Below are 23678 nucleotides of genomic sequence, written 5' to 3' on the forward strand. Positions count from 1 at the left end.
TTCTGGAACCCATACTAGTCCCAACGTTGAAACAGTCTGCTTTGTCGAAATTAATCTCTATTTCACGATCATTTTCTCCAATATTCTTAAGAAATTCAGAATAATTTGCAGACTATTTTAATGAAAACCCATGCGTATTTAAAATGTTTATCAAATTTTATTGATTTTCTAATAACTTGGATATTTTAGAGTTCTATTTCTGAAATGTTGTTGTTGCAGTTTACTTCCAATGCTTGCGGTTTCGGAAAGGAAAATATCCACATATTTATTGCATTCAGTTGCTCCCAAAATGGTTGAGGTTTCCTAATTCCAATTTCACACTCTGCCGACAAATTGGTTTTTCGTAAGAGAATACACAATGTTAGATAATGCTTAGGAGACCCATCTAGCGGCAGCGGTTAAATAACTAGCTACAGAACAGGGTGTACCTAAAATCGGAGACACAAACCTCTGGTGGCCATAATGTATAACATATAGCTGAATCAGCTGCGATGAGTAGTGGACACACATAGAATACATAGAATTAGTGTAGAGGGTGAAACAGACACATATTTCAGTTACATCTGAGTATAATGCGTATTGAAATTTAGTAGTACAAATTTTATGCGCTGTAGTTTCAGAGGTGTATTTAAAGTTTGACGCTTAGCAGTCCATTTAAAGTTTAAGCGTAATGTAAGCGATGTAAAAAGCAGCTATTGTTGCATTTGCATGTTAAATTTCTTCTGTATCTTGATCACGTTTCATTGGAACGTCACACATATGGCTCGTCCAAAAATCACTTGCTCAGATAGCACAATCACAAGTTCAAAATTGTTTCGTTCTGTGCATTACGTTTTAGTTGACTCTTCAGCGAATAAAAAAAAGAGCTAAAGGAAAAGAGTCAATTGATACGTCAAAAAAACCTCATCTAATGTTTACATTCGCAATGCGCAATCTTCTTTATGATATTTGTGTGGCTCGGCCATAAGGTTTACAACATTTGCCGTCATCCAGTGAGTTTTACAGCTCTGGCTCACGCTCAATTCTCACGGGAGTGCTCTGGTTCATTGAAGGACTTGAGAAGCACATGTCGTGATATTTTCGCACACGTGAAATGTGATAGACAGATGTCGCCGCTGTTTTTCATTTAACTCATACGGCGAAGGCTAAGCAGCGACATCTATTTTTGAAAAAGTAGATTTATTAAAGGCAGCGTTGCCAAACTAAAGATAAGAAACTAACAAATTATCTGGCTCACAAATTGAACCAGACTTCTATCTGGATTTATCTGGCTCAAATCGTTGTTGTTGCATTTACATGCAAAATTATTTATCTGGCTCAGGCTCTTTGCCACCGGAAGATGGCTATTGTGAATAAAACTAATGCCATCATTCGGTGGCAAAATCCTGAGCCAGATAAATAATTTTGCATGTAAATGCAAAAACAACGACTTGAGCCAGATAAATCCAGATAAAAGTCTGTTTTAGTTTGTGAGCCAGATAATTTGTTAATTACTTATTTTTAGTTTGGCAACGCTGCCTTTAATAAACCTACTTTTTCAAAAATAGATATCGCTGCTTAGCCTTTCGCCGTATGAGTTAAATGAAAAGCAGCGGCGGCATCTGCCTATCACATTTCACGCGTGCGAAAATTTCACGACATCTGCTTCTCAAGTCTCTTAATGATCTAGAGCATTCTGCGTGAGCCGGAGCTGTAAAACTCACTGGAAGACGGCGTAAGTGTGATATCTTAACTTTCAACTGCCTGACAGGATGTTCCATCGCGGAAAGATCGTTCCGCCATGGGATGTTCAATATGGCTACTTTTTGAGGTGTTCAAATGGCGGCGCATAGGGCCGGCTATCTTCAGCGGGTGATAGAAAGAGATACAAAATGAGACAGCGAAAGTCAATTACAACTCAGGTGATCCAATCACTTTGGAATTTTGACGTCTATGCAGAAGATATCACACTTAGAGCCTCCTGCGATTTACAACCAGATTGACTGAATTTTGTGTGTGTTAGTGCAGTCGGGTAGCTTCGGGACACACGTATTTGTTGTCGGCTACACGTTGATGAAAATCAAAAATTTTTCATTTTTTCATTTGACGCTAGCTTATTTGGTAGTCGCGGGGTGTGATTGACAAAACAGCAGTGTTGTATTTGGTTTGTGTCGACATTCAAAATAAACAAGTGCGCGGAAGAACAGCAATTCATATTAAAATTTATTGTAATTTATCAATTTTTACCAGCTTTATGGAATGTAAAGCTTTTATTATTATTTAATAAAATTTTTATTAATTTTTTTATTATTTAATAAAACTGCTGTAGTTGCAAGTAAAAAAAAGTCATCATCCGATGACGACATATTCACGACCGAACGCTACGGTTTCTCAATGCAAATGTTGATTGATGGCTTTTTATTTGATAGTCGCGGGGCAAGCGTCAAATACCCGACACGTACACATACAAAAATTCAGTCAATCTGGTTGTAAATCACAGGAGGCTCTAAGAATTGTGATTGATGACTAAGGCCCGTATTATGTATGTCACCGTGAATATTTGCGTCGCATTCACTCACATTTACATTCACCCAGAATTCGTATTTTATAACTTCTTACATATTCGTGTTTGTCCTCTTACGTAGTCACTACGTATTCACTGAGACTGTCAAACCCAATACATAGCCAGTATAGCCACTTACTACTTTTGTTATTTCGGAAAACTTTGCAGTGCAATTTTTTCGGAATAACTTCGTTTCAACGAGCTGGCAATATTGCAGCGAAACACCTGACAATTGTAAAAAAAGAAAACAGTGTAAATTGCAATATTGATTGTCTGATTTTTAATGTTTTTAAAACCAGTTGATTGTTTATTTTTCAATTTGCGGCTGAATTTTGTATGTTTCTTTATCTTTTTCCCAAGTACTGCCGGCAATCGATTTGAGGATTTGGTTGCGGCCTTGCACTACAGCTGCAATTTTGGTACCATGCGTCTTGAAGTTCATACCACTATGGCCGTATGGGCTGCGCTCAAGCTTCCGTAGGCACAGCCTCGTTGCAGTTGTTAACGCTACACTGTTTGTAACGTTGATCTGTTCTTTCTCATAATCAAAGAGTCATAATATAAAAGCTGACATTTTTTACGACAAACAAAATTTCTGGTAAAAGTCCAGAACAGGGTCGACTGCTAATACGCGTCCAAAAATATAGAGAGAGGTGTCAAAAGACGCGTATTGACCTCGACAACAACAATCCGAAGGTCCGTAGATATTTGCTGTTGAAGTTGGCAATTTTATGTGGTTGTTGTAATGGTGTGCACTGAAAAAAATTTTGTGTAAAAAGGGATTTTGGCCGCATTTAATTTTTATCCCACCCCATTGGTGGATCGGCCGAAGACCGCCAACGCGGAAAGGTGTTCTGAGCAAAAATACTATGGATGCCACCCCCAATTTCGGAGGGACCTGGAGTCATTTTTCGGTTTTTCGTTAATAAACTTTGAACGAGTCAATATTTTTATTTTCGTTTGACACCTCTCACGATATTTTTGGACGCGTATTAGCAGTCGACCCCTGTTCTGGACTTTTACCAGAAATTTTGTTTGTCGTAAAAAATTTCAATTTTATATTATGAGAAAGAACAGGTCAACGTTACAAACAGTGTAGTCAACCCCTGTTCTAGAGTATTACCAAATTTCAAATATTTTTTTTCAATATTTTGTTTCCGAATTTTATTTTAAACTTCCTTCAATGTTCTTTCAAGTTGTATGTCGGGGTTGATTCTGGATAGGTAATTTAACCTGTTTTCCCTAGGGAGAGTGAGTTCTTCCTCTGCAAGTTCTGGGAATTTTTCTTTGAGTACCGGATTTGTCGGGCAATTCCTGGCATAGAGGTCCGACGCCTGTTTGTGGATATCGCTGAGGATCTGTTTGTGCTTTTTTGCTTCATACGGGTCTGTTCTCAGGTGTCATAATGTTTACGGAGATTACCGCTTAAGCCCCTGGGCAGAGTAGCCTCATCAATCAGATCTCTGTTGGGATGCCCAGATTTCTGGGTATTCAACAGAAACTGTTTGGTAAGCATTCCATTTCATTGTTGTTGTTGTAGCGATAAATCGTTATCGATTTTGATGGTCCTTCACCGGATATATATCAGGTATGTTCCGGTAACAAGCACCATTAAGGTACAAGCTCGACCATCTCGGGAACGATTTAATATGACCGCATTGAACCTTATAGGCCATACCACCAATAAATTATTCTGAAGGACTTTTATTACAAAAGAAATAACAGTGTGGGTCCCTGGCTGTAATTTTTATAGGTTTAGATTTTTTTATTCCTGTAAAATTTGACGAAATATGCATCCACATTGAACGAAGCTCTAAATATAACCTTTATCGGCTGTCTATGGAATATTTCAATAATTTTTCTCACGAGATGTTAAGATTCTTCAGTTTTTACTCAAAAATTATAAAACAAACGACAATAAAAAAGCGAAGTGAATTAAGCAAACGCGACCCAGAAGCAAGTGCATATTTTGACAGCAATAATGAGTGTTCGTGACACTTTGCGTCGCTATATAATACGAAAAAACGCAATACAATCACCTACAGTCACCTATAGTCACTGAGAGTCACCGAAGTGAATGAATGCTCTTATATGATACGAATTTGGTTTCACTTGGGTGAAAGTGACTCTTCGCGTCGCTTTGCGTTATACATAATAACGCCGTAAGTGTGTTATCTTATCTGTCAACTGCCTGACAGGCTGTTCAATATGGCTACTTTTCAGCGTTTTGACAGCCTGTTCATTATGGTGGCGTCTATATTCAGCGGGTGATAAAAAGAGAGACAGAATGAGACAGCGATAGTCGAATACAAATCAGGTGATCGAATCACTTTGGAATTTTGACGTTTATGCAGAAGATATCACTTATAGTCGCGGGGCAAGCGTCAAATACATTGTTTACTATATAGTTTGGCAGCTTAAGTAGAGGTTATGTTGCGAATAGAGTGGAAGGCAGTGGACTAGGCAGTCGAATGTCATATAATGAAGGAATGGTGTTCGGAGTTTTTTCAAAGTTAAAAAAAAAATGATAAAAGCTTTAATATAAATAAAACTATTGTTTTAATAACAACAAAAATGCCATATATATTCTGTATACATTAATTGGCAAGGATTATCTCACTTTAAAATTTGAATTAAATAATCTAAAGTTTTTTTTTGAAAGTGAGTCGAGAACTGTGCGTGTGAAAGTGCGAATTTTCACCGATCAGCTGTTAGTTGCGCTACTTGGTAAAATTTACAATGGTCAAATACCCGACACGCACCCATACAAAAATTCAGTCAATCTGGTTGTATATCGCAGGAGGCTCTAAGTTTGATTCACAATGGTTTACAATGTTTTTTGCGGTGGACAGTCTTAAAATAAAAGATGATTAAAGCGATATTGGTTTTTAACAACCACGGAAAGCCTAGGCTGTCCAAGTTCTATCAGTATTTTGTAAGTTAATTAGTCTGTTCAAGTCCCGTTTATATGTATATATTTTAATTCAATGCTATTTAGAATGAGGATATGCAACAGCAAATTATAAAAGAAACTTTTCAGCTGGTATCTAAGCGGGAGGACAACGTCTGTAATTTTTTAGAAGGCGGAAGGTTAGTATTTTTATTCAAAGAGGAACTTGCAGAATACATACATTTGTCAAAAAACAAAAAACTGAAGTATTGGGCTTTATAGAGAATTTAATAATTATAAATAAATAAATTTAAATTGTTTAGGTTACGTTAACAGAACGGTATCAAATCTTATGACACACCCTTCGATACTTTTGGACGCGTATTACCGGTCGGACCCTGTTCTAGACTTACCAAAATTATTAAAAGGGGTATCAAAATACGCGTTTCGAATGCGAATGCGTATATAAATTTTATTTCGCGAAATGTGGTAATTCTATATGACTCCGTAGGGAGCTGATTCAGTTTTAAGGGCCGGAGTAGGGAGAAGGAATCCTTGAGGGGTCCCACGGTAAGTCCCTTAGCACATTAATCAGGAATTGCTTCTGAACCGACTGTTGTTATTGTTGTTGTAGCAGTGGACTAACTTGTCGCAGTGATCTGGTTCCAGTTTATGGAGTCGTATTCCAGTATTGGTCTCACCAAAGATTAGGAGTTTTAGTAATATATGGATCACCGAATTCTTTAGACCTTCGTTTGATGAACGCTAAAGTTCCTTTTGGCTCTGTTCACGCAACCTTCTATGTGCAATTTAAAGTCAAATATTGGGTCCATCGTAACGCCAAGCTCTACGAAGCTAATGACTTGGTTAATTGTATAATCATCAATCGTATACTCGTGGGCGTGGTAGGATTTCTTTGTGAAGCACATGAACTTGCACTTCGGCAGGTTTAGTGACATTATATTTACGCTACACCATTCGACTAAGCTATTCAGATCCAATTGTAAATTTGATCTATCCACTGGTGAGCAGATAGGCATAACAAGTTTGACATCAGCGTACATTAGCGTACAATAAGTACAACATCGGCTTGCAGTACTTCAAAACATTTGGAAGCTCGTTAATGAACAGCAGAAACATCACTGGAACAAGGTGGCTGCCTTGAGGAACACCAGAAGTAAGATCGACATATTCTGATCTACAGTTATTAAAAACAACTGTCTGTTTTCTATCCATCAAGTATGAAGATATCCAAGATAGAAACAAAGGCGGGAGCCAAATCGATGGAGCTTGAACAGAAGAAGTGAATGGGAAACTTTATCGAAAGCTTTTCTAAAATCAGTATAAATTACATCAATTTCTTTGGTAAAAGTTTTGAACAGGGTTCGACTGCTAATACGAGTACAAAAATATGGGGAGAGGTTGAACGACTTAAAGTTTTTATTTTCCGTTTTTGGATTCGCGATCCTGGACCAAAACGCGCCTTTTGACCACCCTTTCCGATATTTTTGGACGTGTTTTAAGAGTGTCATGCTGTCGTATAGAATTACCCGAAGGATATTTACAAAAAGCCGGAAAACAACCCGAGGGTCAGTAATCGCACAGAGCACCTTTCTGCCAATGCGGATTCATGAAGACGAACGCAATTTTCATTACCTAGTTATTTAGTGATACATAAATTGTCGGAATTGGGTTCGTGGTGGGACAAGACGGGATTATTTGCTGTCGTCTAATCGGGAATCAGCCATGATTCAACCATGTAAACCAGCGTTAATAGCAAAAACAATATTAGCTTAAATATCAAACGGATAATAAGTATTGCCCACAAGTGCTACTTTGGACTGAGTAGGCAATTGAAAAACAAAGTCCTCTCAGGATGAATAAAAATCACGCTCTACCAGTCGGTCATACTACCTGTCCTTATGTAGGGTTCAGAGTCTTCGAAAAAAAAGTTCTCCGGGAGATTTATGGTCCTGTCCCTAATACCGACGGCGAGTATCGAAGGAGGTATAATGGTTGGCTATATGAGGTTTTCGCAAAATGACGATAGATCATGTTATGCGAATGGACGCTTCCCACCGTAGCCGGTTCTTCGTACCGGAGCGACTCGGGATTTTTTTTCCCCGACCAAGGGCTGTCATTTCAGTGTAACCCCATTTAATTTGTTGCGTCCCTCCCACAAATTGTCATCCTCTGAGCAGCTCCTTGCAGCTGTCCTGCCCCATACCCTCCTGCTCCGGGAAGGTATTGAACTTAACTCCGGTCCCAGGCTGTGGTTCTGCTGCATATGTCGGAAAAGGATTTATCTTATACGGTCACACTCTTGTCAGTGTGTCACGTGTAAAAGATGGTTGCATCGTTCGGGCTGTTCTGGGTTAGGACCCAACGTTCGTCGCCCCCGAAACTCCTTTAAAACTTTTGTTGCTCCCTGCTGTTCACGTCCAAGAACGTCTCGCGGTTCAAACGTACCTCCGCTACCTTCTAGCAGCGACGCTGCTCAGCAGTCCACATCAACCGCCCGCTTCTACCGTGGCGTTTCTACCTAGGGCGGCCGCTACAACCCATCACTACAATCTACGTAGCATGGATAGTAGCAATGCCGAGCACTATTTTTTAACCCCGCCTCTCTCCTCCCTTTCCGACACTCGTACTCACGTAAGAAGGAGTCATAAACTTCTTGTCCCCCACACCATGTGTTCCGTATGCCGGCTCAGAGTGTATACAATTGCGGCATCGGTCCAATGCAGTTCATGCCTTGGCCTATGCCACCTTCATAGATGCTCTGGGCTTACTATCGGAAATCGTCCGACAGGCACACACGTTGCACCTTACAACCAAAACACTAGTACCAACACACTGACACCAAGTACACCAGCAGTAATCTGACAGCACACTCGACAAAGCCTATATCCTTCAGATCGCGGAGAAAGTTGACTACATGAATGAAGATAATATCCGTATTGCCGCAATTCAAGAAACCAAGCTAACTGCCAGATCAGACCTCCGAACTTGCGATGGCTACAACATTCATAGGCAAGATCGCACAAGGGGTAATGGTGCTGGCCTTGCCTTTATCGCTCATCACACCGTGCAATATAGTATATTTCAACCTAACATCAGCCGCAGGGATAATACTTTTGAAAGTCAAGGCATAACCATCCGGTCAGGCGATGTTGACCTAGAAATAATTAACATCTATATTCCCCCTCCAGCTGCTGTCCAAGTGGCTATCGCCGTCTTATCCTTGGCGATTTGAACGCTCACCACGATCTCTGGCATTCCAGCTTGCCAGTGGACAACAGAGGTAGGCATAAAGTAGATCAAATAGACAATACCACTTTTTGCACGATAAACAGCGATGTCCCCACCAGAATTGCAGGTATATGCCAGAGCTTACCTGACATCTCAATCGTCAGTGCAGGGCTCATAAATAGCGTTGAATGGAAACCGATCCTTACTTTAGCTTCTGATCACCTACCCATTCTCCTTTCTATTGAGCGACCTGCTAATTTTATCACCTCTGAAAAGCGGACTTTCTTTCATTTTAAAAAAGCTAATTGGGAAGATTACAATACCTTTACAAACCAATCTTTTGCTGCTCTTCCCGTTCCCACTGATGTCCGGCAGGGCGAGCGTGCGTTCCGCAAGGTCATCGCTTCAGTCTCTGCACGCTTCATCCCGGGCGGTAGAATACCTGAAGTCATACCGCATCTCCCAGCCAAAGCCAAAATTTAGCAAGAGAACCTCAACCCTAGAGACCCCCCTATTAGTAGTCTTAATTTGGATATCATGCGGCTGGGAAATGAACATAAACGTACCGAATGGGAGGAGCATCTAAAGAACTGCAACCTCTTTGCGGGTGTTGGTAAACTGTGGTCAACCGTCAAATCCTTGTCTAATCCTACCAAACACAATGATAAAGTTTCTATAGCCTTTGGTGGTAAAACTTTATCTGATTCGAAGAAATGCGCGAGCGGCTTTTGCCGAAAATTTATAATGCATTCTTCTGTAGACAAAGCCAGGCGACGTGCTAACGCTTCCCAAGGCAGTCGGTTCTATGTACCGGAGCGACTCGGGATTTTTCCCGACCAAGGACTGTCATTTCAGTGTGACCCCATTTAATTTGTTTCGTCCCTTCCACAAACTGTCATCCTCCCAGCAGCTCCTTGCAGCAGGACTGCTACATATTCTCTTACTCCGGGAAGGTATCGAACCCAATCCGGGTCCGTCTCCTGACCCCGGTCCCGAGAAATGGTTTTGCTGCATTTGCCAGAAAAGAATCTTTTTAGGACGGTCATACTCTGTTCAGTGTGTCTCGTGCAAGGGATGGTTGCATCGGACAGGTTGTTCTGGGCTTGATCCCTAAACCCGACGTCCACGTAACTTTTTTATCTTTTGTGGCTCCTTGCTGCTCACGCCCAAGGGCGTTCCGTAGTCTACGCCTAAGCGTATCCCCACTACCTTCCAGCAGCCTCGCTGCTCAGCAAGCCACAACAAGTACCCGCTGCTGCTCGCGCCCCACGGCGCCAACAACTCAAACAGCTGATACCACTCATAACTACTACCTTCGTTGTAGAGCTGGTAGCAATGCTGAGCATCAGCCCCTGTCCCCGTCTTCTTCCCCCCCCCCCCCCCCCCCCCCCCCCCCCCCCCCCTCTTTTCTGGCAGCAATCGTGCAGGTCAGGGAAACAGACTCTTAGTCCCTGCCTCCGTTTGCACCGTCTGCCAGCACAGAATATATAGGTTTGCGACATCCGCTCAATGCAGCTCCTGCCTTGGGTGGTGCCACTTTCCTAGATGTTCTGGTCTCCGCGACGGCAACCCCTCGACGGTTTTCATCGCGCCATGTTGCCAGGTCGCAAACCCAAATCATCCGGGTACCCCAATGCTTGCCCAAGGGCGCCCAGTCCCAAGGCCACAACAGTAATTGCGTCCTGGCCTTCCACAACCTAGGCGTAGTCACCCGTCACTTACTCCTAGAGTGGCGGCGTCACCCCTCATGCACTTCAGAATTCTGCAGTTAAACTGTAATGGACTAACTGGGAAGATTACGGAGATAGTCGATTTCATGAAGCGGCACAACATCCGCATTGCTGCGATTCAAGAGACTAAACTCACTCTGCATTGCAGACCTGCTCTGGTTATAATGTCCACAGGAAAGACCGCGAGAGCGGAAATGGAGGCGGCCTCGCGTTTATTATACACCACTCTGTGCAATATTATATATTTGATCCTGGCATCGACCGCAGGGACAATGTCTTAGAACGTCAAGGCCTATCTGTCCGGTCAGGCGATGCAAATCTAGAAATCAACATCTACATCCCTCCTGTCACCTGTTGCCCCAGTGGATACCGCCCTAATATCGAGGCCTTACTCACTGGCAACAATCGCATTATCTTAGGCGATTTCAATGCCCATCACGACCTATGGCATTCAAACTTGCGGGTGGACAGTAGGGGTGAGATGTTGGCGGATCAAATAGACGAAACGACGTTCTGCACAATAAACGGAGACGGCCCCACACGTATGGTAGGAAGCTGTCATAGCTCGCCAGATATCTCAATCGTGAGCGCAGAACTCGTAAACTGCGTCAACTGGCAGCCGATGGTAACATTGGCATCCGACCACCTGCCCATACTTATTTCGTTCGAGCGTACCGCCGACTTCATCGTCACCGAAAAACGCACTTTCATAAACTTCAAAAAAGGAAAGTGGGAAGAATATAAATCTGCAACAGACAGCAGCTTTGCTGCCCTCCCTATCCCGACTGATGCCCGCCAAGGGGAGCGTGCCTTCCGTAAGGTCATTGAATCCGCCTCGGCACATTTCATTCCCGCCGGGAGAATTCCCGAAATCCGGCCCCACTTCTCGGCGGAGGCCGCGAGCTTAGCGAGGGAACGCGACCTTATAAGACAGCTTGATCCAGGCGACCCCCAAATAAGGGATATAAACCAACGCATCAGATTGCTTGTGGACGAACACAAGCGGGCGAAATGGGAAGAGCACCTAAGAGGTTGTAACCTCTCTACCGGTGTGGGTAAACTTTGGTCCACCGTAAAGTCCCTATCGAATCCGAATAAGCACAAAGACAAAGTTTCCATCGCCTTTGGCGATAAGGTGCTGTCGGATGCGAAAAAATGCGCGCGCGCTTTCTGCCGACAATATATAATGCATCCTACGGTCGACAAAGATAGACGGAGAGCCAATAGACACGCACATAAACACAAATTCAGCGCGTCACCAATCACCATCACCGCTAGAGAGGTTGAGGACGCCATTGGTCGCGCTAAACCATCCAAAGCAGTGGGCCCAGACGGCATAGCCATGCCGATGCTTAAAAACCTAGGGAAAGAGGGTTTCAAATATTTAGCGCATGTCTTCAACCTGTCTCTTTCCACCTTTGTCATACCCGAGAAATGGAAAATGGCCAAGGTGGTCCCGCTACTAAAGCCTGGGAAACCAACTAACGTAGGTGAGTCATATCGTCCGATATCTCTCCTATCGCCAGTGGCAAAGACGCTTGAAGCCATTTTGCTCCCTTATTTCCAATCACATTTGCAGCTAGCCCCTCATCAGCATGGCTTCAGAAAACTCCATAGCACTACCTCCGCGCTAAATGTCATTAGCACCCAGATAAATTGCGGTTTGAATCAATACCCCCACCATAGAACAGTACTCGTAGCGCTAGACCTATCAAAAGCTTTTGATACGGTCAACCATGGCTCGTTACTGCAAGACCTGGAAGGGTCTACCCTTCCCCCATGTCTTAAAAGGTGGACCGCAAATTATCTGGGTGGTCGGCAGGCATCGGTGCAATTCAGAAACGAAACATCAAAACAAAGGAGAATTAAACAAGGGGTGCCACAGGGTGGTGTCCTATCCCCACTTTTGTTTAATTTCTAAATATCTAAGCTACCTTCACCACCGGAAGGAGTCACAATCGTTTCCTACGCCGATGACTGCACAATAATGGCCACAGGCCCAGGCCCAGAGATCGATGAGCTATGCAATAAAATAAACGGCTATCTCCCTGATCTCTCCAGTTTTTTCGCCTCGCGAAACCTGGCATTGTCACCGACTAAATCTTCCGCGACCTTATTTACAACATGGACGCCCCAAATGTCGACCATATTGAACATCCACGTCGATGGCACTACGCTACCGACTGTCCCACACCCCAAAATCTTGGGTGTGACGTTTGATCAGGATCTACATTTTGGTGCGCACGCAACCGCAATTGTTCCAAGAATTCAGAGCCGTAATAAAATCCTCTAATCCCTTGCTGGCAGTACCTGGGGAAAAGATAAAGAAACGCTCTTGACCACATACAAAGCAATTAGCCAGCCGATTACGTGCTATGCGTCACCCATTTGGTCGCCAAGCCTAAAAACCACCCACTGGAAGAAACTACAGGCCTGCCAAAATACTGCTCTCAGAATCGCCACGGGCTGTCTTCTTATGTACCCAGAACACCATCTGCATAATGAGGCGAGAATACTCCCCATCAGGCAGAGAAATGAGATGCTGACCAAACAGTTTATGTTGAATACCCAGAAACCTGGGCATCCCAACAGACATCTGATTGACGAACCAGCACCGCCTAGGGGCCTAAGGAGTCATCTCCGTCAGCATTTTGAGGAAATACGGCACCTGAGAACCCAGCCGTATGAAGCGAAAAAACACAAGCAGGTCCTTGGTGAACTCCATAGACAGGCGTCGGACCTTTATGTCGGGAATTGCCCGGTGAATCCAGTACTTGAAGAAAAATATCCAGAACTCGCGGAAGAGGAACGCGTACTCCCCAGGGAAACGCGTGTCACTCTTGCTCAACTTCGTTCTGGATACTGTAACAGGATAAACTCTTACCTATCCAGAATCAACCCCGACATAGAAAATGTATGCCCCGCTTGCAATGTGTCCCCACATGACACCAACCATCTCTTTAATTGTAATGTGGAACCAACGCCTCTAACACCCCTTTCCTTATGGTCCACCCCTGTTGAAACGGCAAGTTTCCTTGGACTCCCGTTAGAGGATATTGATGACAATTTGTGATCGGTCGCGGCTATTAGGTGGGGCGAGCATTGCTACAACAACAACAACAACAACGTGCTAACAGACGAGCCCATAAACATAAACACGACGTCCCACCCATTACCATCACCCCCACAGAGGTTGAAGCAGCCATCCGTAAGGCCAGGCTCTCCAAGTCGATAGGCCCCGACGGAATAGCCATGCCAATGCTTAAACACCTTGGCGATGAGGGAATAAAATACCTAACACTTGTCACAGGAATCCTTCGTCATTCCCGAAAAATGGAAAATGGCAAGGATAATCCTGCTACTAAAGCCTGGCAAGGCTGCCAACGAAGGTGAGTCGTATCGACTCGGGATTCTTCCGACCAAGGACTGTCGTTTCAGTGTAACCCCATTTAATTTGTTGCGTCCCTCCCACAAATTGTCATCCTCCCAGCAGCTCCTTGCACCGCGACTGCTCCATATTCTCTTGCTCCGGGAAGATATCGAATCCAAACCGGGTCCGTCTCCTGACCCCGGTCCTGAGAAATGGTTTTGCTGCATCTGCCGGAAAAGAATCTTTTTAGGACGGTCATACTCTGTTCAGTGTGTCTCGTGTAAGGGATGGTTGCATCGACAGGTTGTTCTGGGCTTGATCCCAATCCCCGACGTCCACGTAACTTTTATAAATCTTTTGTGGCTCCTTGCTGTTCACGTCCAAGGGCGTCCCGTAGTCTACGCCTTAGCCCGCACAGTCCCAGGGCCACAACAGCAGTTGCGTCCTGGCCTTCCTCAGCCAAGGCGTAGTCAACCGTCACTTACTCCCAGAGTGGCGACGTCTCCCCCTATGCACTTCAGAATTCTGCAGTTAAACTGCAATGGACTAACTGGGAAGATCACGGAGATAGTCGATTTCATGAAGCGGCACAACATCCGCTTTGCTGTGATTCAAGAAACTAAACTCACAGCAAGATCTGCACTGCAAACCTGTTCTGGGTATAATGTCCACAGAAAAGATCGCATGAGCGGAAATGGGGCGGCCTCGGGTTTATCATACACCACGCTGTGCAATATCATATATTTGAGCCTGGCATCGACCGCAGGGAAAATATCTTAGAACGTCAAGGCCTATCTGTCCGGTCAGGCGATGCAAACCTAGAAATCATCAACATCTACATCCCTCCTGCCACCTGTTGCCCCAGTGGATACCGCCCTAATATAAGCGCCTAACTCACTTGCAACAATCGCATTATCTTAGGCGACTTTAATGCCCATCACGATCTATGGCATTCAAACTTGCGGGCGGACAGTAGGGGTGAGATGTTGGCGGATCAAATAGAAGAAACGACGTTATGCACAATAAAAGGAGACGGCCCCACACGTATGGTAGAAAGCTGTCACAGTTCGGCGGATATCTCAATCGTAAGCGCAGAACCCGTAAACTGCGTCAACTGGCAGCCGATGGTAACATTGGCATCCGACCACCTGCCTATACTTATTTCGTTCGAGCGTACCGCCGACTTCATCGTTACAGAAAAACCCACTTTCATAAACTTTAAAAAAGGAAAGTGGGACGAATACAAATCTTTTACAGACAACCTCTCTGCTTGCCCTCCCTATCGCGACTGATGCCCGCCAAGGGGAGCGTGCTTTCCGCAAGGTCATTGAATCCGCCTCGGCACGTTTCATTCCCGCCGGGAGAATTACCGAAATTCGGCCCTACTTCCCGGCGGAGGCCGCAAATTTAGCGAGAGAACGTGACCTTATAAGACAGCTCGACCCAGGCGACCCCCAAATAAGGGATATAAACCAACGCATCAGATTGCTTGTGGATGAACACAAGCGGGCGAGATGGGAGGAGCACCTAAGGGGTTGTAACCTCTCTGCCGGTGTGGGTAAACTTTGGTCCACCGTAAAGTCCCTATCGAATCCGTCTAAGCACAATGACAAAGTTTCCATCGCCTTCGGCGATAAAGTGCTGTCGGATTCGAAAAAATGCGCGAGCGCTTTCTGCCGTCAATTTGTAATGCATTCTACGGTCGACAAAGATAGACGGAGGGCCAACAAACACGCACATAAACATAAATTCAGCGCGTCACCAATTTCCATCACCGCCAGAGAGGTTGAAGATGCCATTGGTCACGCTAAACCATCCAAAGCAGTGGGCCCAGACGGCATAGCCATGCCGATGCTTAAAAGCCTAGGGAAAGAGTGTTTCAATTACTTAGCACATGTCTTCAATCTGTTCCTTTCCACCTTTGTCATACCCGAAAAATGGAAAGTGGCCAAGGTGTTCCCGCTACTAAACCCTGGGAAACCAGCTAACATAGGAGAGTCGTATCGTCCGATATCTCTCCTATCGCCAGTAGCAAAGACGCTTGAAGCAATTTTGCTCCCCTACTTCCAAGCCTGTCATCAGCATGGCTTCAGAAAACTCCATAGCACCACCACCGCGCTAAATGCCATCAGCACCCAGATAAATTGCGGTTTAAATCAAAACCACCTCCATAGAACAGTACTCGTAGCGCTAGACCTATCAAAAGCTTTTGATACGGTCAACCATGGCACGTTACTGCAAGACCTGGAAGGGTCTACCCTTCCCCCATGTCTTAAAAGGTGAACCGCAAATTATCTGAGTGGTCGCCAGGCATCGGTGCAATTTAGAAACGAAAAATCAAAACCAAGAAGAATTAAACAAGGGGTACCACAGGGTGGTATCCTATCCCCACTTTTGTTTAATTTCTACATATTGTAACGAATGTTAGCAGCACTGAGCGATGCTATCGTCTCTAAGCCGATGCTAAGCAGTGACGTGAATGCACATCAATAATTCAATCATTATGTATCTACATAAACGAAACAATAATTGCGTCTACACATATGTACCATGTACGTATACGAGCAGCGGAGAGTCAATGTACAAACACATGCATATATCTGCGATACACCTATAAGTATGCAATGAGAAAAACTATAAAATTGTGCAATTGTAGTTACAGCTGAGAAGTTTGAGAGGTGCTGGACTAGTAGATTCTGGAAGCGCCTAGAAGATGCGAAGGTTGAAATCAAAGAGTATAAAAGGCGACAACAATTGTAGAGGCGCTGGAATTCAGTTTGATTTGAGTTGTCAAGCAGTTTCGACTAAGACGCTATCTAGCGAGCAAGAGCAGTATTATTTTGAATAATAGAGTTTCATTTAAGCTATCAATCAGTTTGGTTATTAAGCAAGTTATTCGTTGCACAGTTTGAGTGTTATTGTGAAGTACTTTAATAAAGGCCATTTTGCATTATTACATATTGGAGTTATTTATTCAACAGTTTAGCGATACGAGCTTAGCAGAGGGTTGCAAATAAGAGGATTTGCAAGTAAAATCGTTACAATTGGTGTCAGAAAAGGAATTGTTGAATAAATTCCAGAGGACAACAAGGACATGGCAAAGTTCGGTGAATTGAAGATCCAGCAACTAAAGGAGTTGGAGAGCCGTGGATTGAATACAAGCGGCGTTAAACTTGAACTTCAGGCACGGCTACGAGAGGCAATGGAAGCAGAAGGGATTGATGTGGAAGAGTATGTCTTTCATCTTAATGGCGAGGAGACAACAAAAATTGAAGAGAAAAACGAAACATCGCAGACAATTACCAGCACAGACTTGAAAATGATATTGGCTGCAATAACTGCTCAAACATCGACAGTAACATCCAAGATGGAAGCGCAAGAGGCACGTATAACAGAAATGTCATCACAAATATCCACCAACGTGTCATCTCAACTAGAAGAACAGAAAACGTATATGTCATCACAGATGGAATCCCAAGAGACACGAATAACATCGAAGATTGAAGCACAGGAAACACAAATTTCTTCACAACTGGAAGAACAGAAGACGTATATGGTATCCCAACTGCAATCGCAGGAAACCCGTATAACATCACAATTGGAAGAACAGAAGACATATTTGGCATCTCAACTGGAAGCGCAAGAGGCACGTATATCTGAAATGTCGGCACAAATTTCGGAACAGGTATCATCGCAGCTCTTTTTGAAACTGGAAGAGCAGGATGCAAAAATTTTACAACTCGAGGACAAAATTGATGCCGAAATAGAAGCGTTAAAAGGTCGTATGGAGCAGTTACAACTAAACCGCCCAGCTGTTTCAGCAAGCAATCCAAAGGTAAAAACACCATCATTTGACGGTTATGTTCCTTTCCAAGTCTTCAAGCTACAGTTTGAGAAGACCGCAGCAGTGAACAACTGGAATGCGGACAAAGTTGCTGCACTGTTCGTGGCATTTAAAGGGCCTGCAGCGGAAATCTTACAGACGATTCCAGAGTACGAACTGAACAGTTATGAAGCATTGATGTCTGATGTAGAACGACGTTATGGAAGCGAGCATAGGAACCAGATATTCCAAATTGAGTTGCAAAACCGTCACCAAAGAGCGAATGAGACTTTGCAGGAGTTTGCCTCGGATGTTGAAAGGTTGGCTCTTCTCGCAAATGCGGACGCACCCGTGGAATAAACTGAGAGGGTAAAAATCCAGAGTTTTATAAATGGCATGCGGGACGTGGAAACGAAGCGAGCTACATACGCAAACCCAAAGCTAACATTTGCTGAAACGGTATCACATGCATTGACTCAGGAAACGGCCTCACTATTGAGTAAACCAGCATACAAAGCACGCCGTGTGGAGGTAGAAAGGCCAGAGTGGGTAGACGCAATATTGGAGGCGCTGAAAGGATCGCAAAAGCGGAGTGAAAAAGTTATCAAATGTTTCAAATGCGGGAAGCCCGGTCACATTGCACGTCATTGCGATCTTGGTCCTGGTAGTTCCAACTTGGGTGTCCGTAAACGCAAAGCTGGAGGAGATGAGCAAGAGCGTGCCAGATGGGAAAATCGAGAACTAGCTCCAGCTATTGAATGTCCTGTAATATCTGTATCGCAAATTGGAAGGAAATCAAGCAGTCTTACCGTCAGAGGGAATGTGGATGGCAAGGAGCGTGTACTGACTGTAGATACGGGCGCATCTCATTCCTTGATCCGATCTGACTTGGTCAACAGGAGAGAAAAACCGTTACCTAGAGCGAGGTTGCGTACGGTCACTGGCGAGTATAACCAAGTCCGGGGAGAAGTGATCTGTGAAGTCTGAATTAGGAAGGTCATGGTTTTACACAAATTCGTTGTGGCGGAGACTGAAAGAATTTTTCAGAAAGAATGCAAGGATGGTTTCAAGCCAGCGCGCACTTCTGTTGGGAAACGTCGGAACGATACTGATTATGTGAAGCCAATCCGTCAATAACAGGCTCTACAAAGTAGTTCTTCATTGGCCAAGCAACAGGGTGCGAGAGAACGATCCAGAATAATAAGTAGTAAGATGGAACACAAGTACGACAAGGAAAATTATTCGGAAGGTTTCCGAGAGGGAGATTTGGTACTGCTATACAACCCTCACCGGCGGAAAGGTGTTCCATCCAAATATCGGTGCAGTTGGGAAGGCCCGTACAGAGTTGTGAAGACGATCAGTGATGTCATCTACCGCATACAACCAATTGGGAAATTACGAAATAGAAGAGTGGTACATTTGGCGATGCTAGCAGCGTTTAGATCGAGAGATTTGTCTGATCGGGACGATCAGACTTAGGTGGAGGGCAGTGTAACGAATGTTAGCAGCACTGAGCGATGCTATCGTCTCTAAGCCGATGCTAAGCAGTGACGTGAATGCACATCAATAATTCAATCATTATGTATCTACATAAACGAAACAATAATTGCGTCTACACATATGTACCATGTACGTATACGAGCAGCGGAGAGTCAATGTACAAACACATGCATATATCTGCGATACACCTATAAGTATGCAATGAGAAAAACTATAAAATTGTGCAATTGTAGTTACAGCTGAGAAGTTTGAGAGGTGCTGGACTAGTAGATTCTGGAAGCGCCTAGAAGATGCGAAGGTTGAAATCAAAGAGTATAAAAGGCGACAACAATTGTAGAGGCGCTGGAATTCAGTTTGATTTGAGTTGTCAAGCAGTTTCGACTAAGACGCTATCTAGCGAGCAAGAGCAGTATTATTTTGAATAATAGAGTTTCATTTAAGCTATCAATCAGTTTGGTTATTAAGCAAGTTATTCGTTGCACAGTTTGAGTGTTATTGTGAAGTACTTTAATAAAGGCCATTTTGCATTATTACATATTGGAGTTATTTATTCAACAGTTTAGCGATACGAGCTTAGCAGAGGGTTGCAAATAAGAGGATTTGCAAGCAAATTCGTTACAATATCTAAGCTACCTTCACCACCAGAAGGAGTCACTATCGTTTCATACGCCGATGACTGGACAATAATGGCCACAGGCCCAGGCCCACAGATCGGAGAGCTCTGCAACAGAATAAACGGCTACCTCCCTGATCTCTCCAGTTTTTTCGCCTCGCGAAACCTGGCATTATCACCGACTAAATCTTCCGCGACCTTATTTACAACATGGACGTCCCAAATGTCGACCATTTTGAACATCCATGTCGATGGCACTACGCTACCGACTGTCCTACACCCCAAAATCTTTGGTGTGACGTTTGATCAGGATCTACATTTTGGTGAGCCGCTACAGGCCTGTCAAAATATTGCTCTCAGAATCGCCACGGGCTGTCTTCTTATGTCCCCAGAACACCATCTACATAATGAGGCGAGAATACTCCCCATCAGGGAGAGAAATGAGATACTGACCAAACAGTTCCTGTTGAATACCCAGAAACCTGAGCATCCCAAAAGACATCTGATTGATGAACCAGCACCGCCTATGGGCTTGAGGAGTCATCTCCGTAAGCATTTTGAGGAAATACGACACCTGAGAACCCAGCCGTATGAAGCGAAAAAACACAAGCAAGTCCGTGGTGAACTCCATAAACAGGCGTCGGACCTTTATGCCGGGAATTGCCCGGTGAATCCAGTACATAAAGAAAAGTATCAAAAACTCGCGGAAGAGGAACGCATACTCCCCAGAGAAACGCGTGTCACTCTTGCTTAACTTCGTTCTGGATACTGTAACAGGTTAAACTCTTACCTATCCAGAATCAACCCCGACATACAAAATGTATGCCCCGTTTGCAATGTGTCCCCACATGACACCAACCATCTCTTTAATTGTAATGTGGAACCAACGCCTCTAACACCCCTTTCATTATGGTCCACCCCTGTTGAAACAGCAAGTTTCCTTGGACTCCCGGTAGAGGATATTGATGACAATTTGTGATCGGTCGCGGCTGTTAGGTGGAGCGAAGCACTGCTACAACAACAACAACAACCGCTTTCGCCAGTAGCTAAGCCATTGCAAACCGTTTTGCTCACTCATTTCACGGCAAATCTTCGCCTAGCCACGCACCAACATGGCTTCCGTAAAATGCACAGCGCCACCACCGCGCTCAATGCCATTAACACTCAGATTAATTACGGGTTAAATCAGCAAAAGCTTTTGACACAGTCAACCACGGCACGCTACTCCAAGACATAGAAGGCTCACACCTTCCTGCTTGTCTAAAACGATGGGCCGCTAATTACCTGAGTGGTCGGCAGGCGTCGGTTGAATTTAGGAACGAAATTTCTAAACCTAGAAAAATTAAACAGGGTGGTGTCCTATCCCCGCTTCTGTTTAATTTTTACATATCAAAACTCCCCCACCAGAAGGAGTCACAATCAAATCCTATGCTGACGACTGCATGATTATGGCTACAGGACCTGGCCCTTCAGTTGATGAATTAGTTTCTAAAATAAACAGCTATCTCCCGATCTTTCCGGTTTCTTCACCTCGCGCTACTTGGCATTATCAAAAATCCACGGCCACTCTGTTTACGGCGTGGAAGAACAGATGTCGCAAATATTGGACGTACGCGTCGATGGTGTCACACTACCGACTGTCAGTCACTCAAAGATCTTAGTGGTAACGTTCGATAATACTCTAACCTTCAAGGCTCATGCCACCGAGATTGTTTCTAAAGTACAAAGTCACAACAAAATCCTAAAGTCACTTGCTGGCAGCACATGGGGAAAAGATAAAGAAACGTTGCTAACCAAGTTCAAAGCAATTGGCTGCCGCTCATGAGCTACGCGTCATCAGTCTCATCGCCTGGTCTTAAAAATACACACTGGAAAAGGGTACAGGCCTGTCAAAATGCCGCGATTAGAACTGCCACCGGATGTCTCCTTATGACTGCCGAACACCATCTACACCGAATTGGTAAACGCCTTTGCCAGGACGTGCCCGTTGAACCCCGTTATTAATTTACAATATCCCACCCTTGCAGAAGAAGAAAGCACACTACCTAGGGAAACACGAGTCACCCTGGCCCAACTTCGTTCTGGATACTGGGTTAAACTCTTACTTGTCCAGAATCAACCCCAACATACGTAATGTATGTCCCGCATGTGATGTGTCCCCACATGACACCAACCATCTTTTCAATTGTAATGTGGAACCTACGCCTTTAACACCCATCTCCATATGGTCCGCCCTTGTTGAAACAGCCAGTTTCCTTGGACTCCCGTTAGAGGATTTTGAGTGGTCGTGCCCATTGAGTGGGGCGAAGCACTGTTAATACAACAACAACAACATGCGATTGAACGAAGGCGCGACAATCGCTTAGGTGGTTTAAAAAATATTTTCTATTTACAAAAATTTCAATTTACCACTTGACTTGGAATAACCGCTATATTTTTATTTGTACCAACAAAAAGAAAAAAAAATACACTGCCGATGCTTTTATAAACTATTTTGACAAATGTATCTATTCTGCACTTATCCAAAAGAAGTTAAAAACTTGTTATAATCTTTTAAGCCTAATCGGTGGTTCCGACTATAAATTGATATATCGTCATTATGCTACACTCTACTTTGTATTTTGTGTGGATTCATCTGAGAGTGAATTAGGCATTTTGGATCTAATTCAAGTTTTTGTTGAAACTTTGGACAAATGTTTTGAAAATGTTTGCGAGTTAGACTTGATTTTCCATGCTGATGCTGTTCATCACATTTTAGCTGAGCTTGTTATGGGGGGAATGGTTTTACAAACAAATATGACTGATATATTGGCACGAATAGAAGAACAAAATAAATTAGTGAAACAAGAGGTAAGTCATACTCTATGGTGATAATAAAAATTTAAATACAATTAATTTTTCAGGCTGGTATATCCGCCGCCCCAGCTCGAGCTGTAAGTGCAGTAAAAAGTATGAACATTCCACAACAAATAAAGGATATAAAACTTCCCGATCTACCTCAAGCAATTAAGGATTTGAAATTTTGACCAAGTCAAAACGCTGCCTCAGATATTTTGGACACGCGTGTCAGTGGCAATCTGTTATCTTCCCTTATCAGTTCGTCAGCATATCCTACTTTGCCAACTGCAGATGCAGATTATTACACATTTTTTCGCCATAATACTTGTGAAATTATTGACGAAACGTCTATTAGCAGTTTAACTACACCATGCGCAATTTCTTCTCAAACTTCTAATTTTGATCACTACCAAAGAGATTCTGGTAAAATACTTGAAACATTAAAATCTGCAACTGTAAATAGGGATGTGGAATGATGTGACACTAGTATAAGATTGGTGAAACAATCGTTTAACTTAGATGAGGTTCGTCGCAAACATAAGAAAAAGCAGAGGAAACACCAACTATCTCTTATATGCAATATAAGATAATTACAATTTCCGCAGAGCTTCGTGATCAGAGTGTGCATCCTTACAAAAATACACAAGTATACACAGTATACGACTTTACGATGGTCACTACCAAACACAAAATAATAAAATACTTGGCCAAGCTCGAATTGCTTTTTTGTGATTTGTTGGTATGCAAGCACGAATTTACGCACAATTTGTGAACACTTGTTTTGAGTTTCACCAAGCAGGCAATCAGGGCAACAATCGAGTTACATACGTAATAAGACCAGTGTTTACAAATCTGCAGTCGGCATAGTAAATGTCACCAAAATTTCGATTTTCATTCAACTTACTATTCTTCGACTTATACGAACATTTGCTTGTGCTTGCGCTTTTGGACTCAGGAAAAAAAGTTCCACTACGCATACCCAAAAAAAATAATTTTTGAGACTGCAAAAAAAAATCGATTTTTCGACCAAAGTTCTTCTAAATCTCCATAAAAGAATTTTTTCAAAAAACTGCATTTACCAATTTTGCATTTGCCAATTTTGCATTTGCCAATTGACACG

At 43.4% G+C, this 23678-nt stretch overlaps 1 protein-coding gene across 1 annotated transcript; it reads left to right on the forward strand.

Moving 5' to 3' along the window:
- The first annotated feature begins 5318 nt into the window (after window positions 1–5318).
- On the forward strand, window positions 5319–23276 carry or (AP-3 complex subunit sigma-2 or). The gene is made up of 4 exons (XM_067773438.1): window positions 5319–5477; window positions 5541–5632; window positions 22279–22570; window positions 22624–23276. Exons 1-4 carry the CDS (start codon window positions 5409–5411, stop codon window positions 22744–22746), a joined length of 576 nt encoding a protein of 191 aa, XP_067629539.1. The 5' UTR covers window positions 5319–5408; the 3' UTR covers window positions 22747–23276.
- Window positions 23277–23678: the final 402 nt, after the last annotated feature.

Source organism: Eurosta solidaginis, chromosome 3 (assembly GCF_040869045.1).
Source record: "Eurosta solidaginis isolate ZX-2024a chromosome 3, ASM4086904v1, whole genome shotgun sequence".
Lineage (NCBI taxonomy): Eukaryota > Metazoa > Arthropoda > Insecta > Diptera > Tephritidae > Eurosta > Eurosta solidaginis.

Bases quoted from the DNA above. Each gene is read 5' to 3' on its own strand.
- or (XM_067773438.1), top strand. From the start codon at position 5,409: ATGATTAAAGCGATATTGGTTTTTAACAACCACGGAAAGCCTAGGCTG. The intron at 5,478-5,540 runs GTAAGTTAATTA...AATGCTATTTAG, and splicing joins CCAAGTTCTATCAGTATTTT to AATGAGGATATGCAACAGCA. The intron at 22,571-22,623 runs GTAAGTCATACT...TTAATTTTTCAG, and splicing joins ATAAATTAGTGAAACAAGAG to GCTGGTATATCCGCCGCCCC.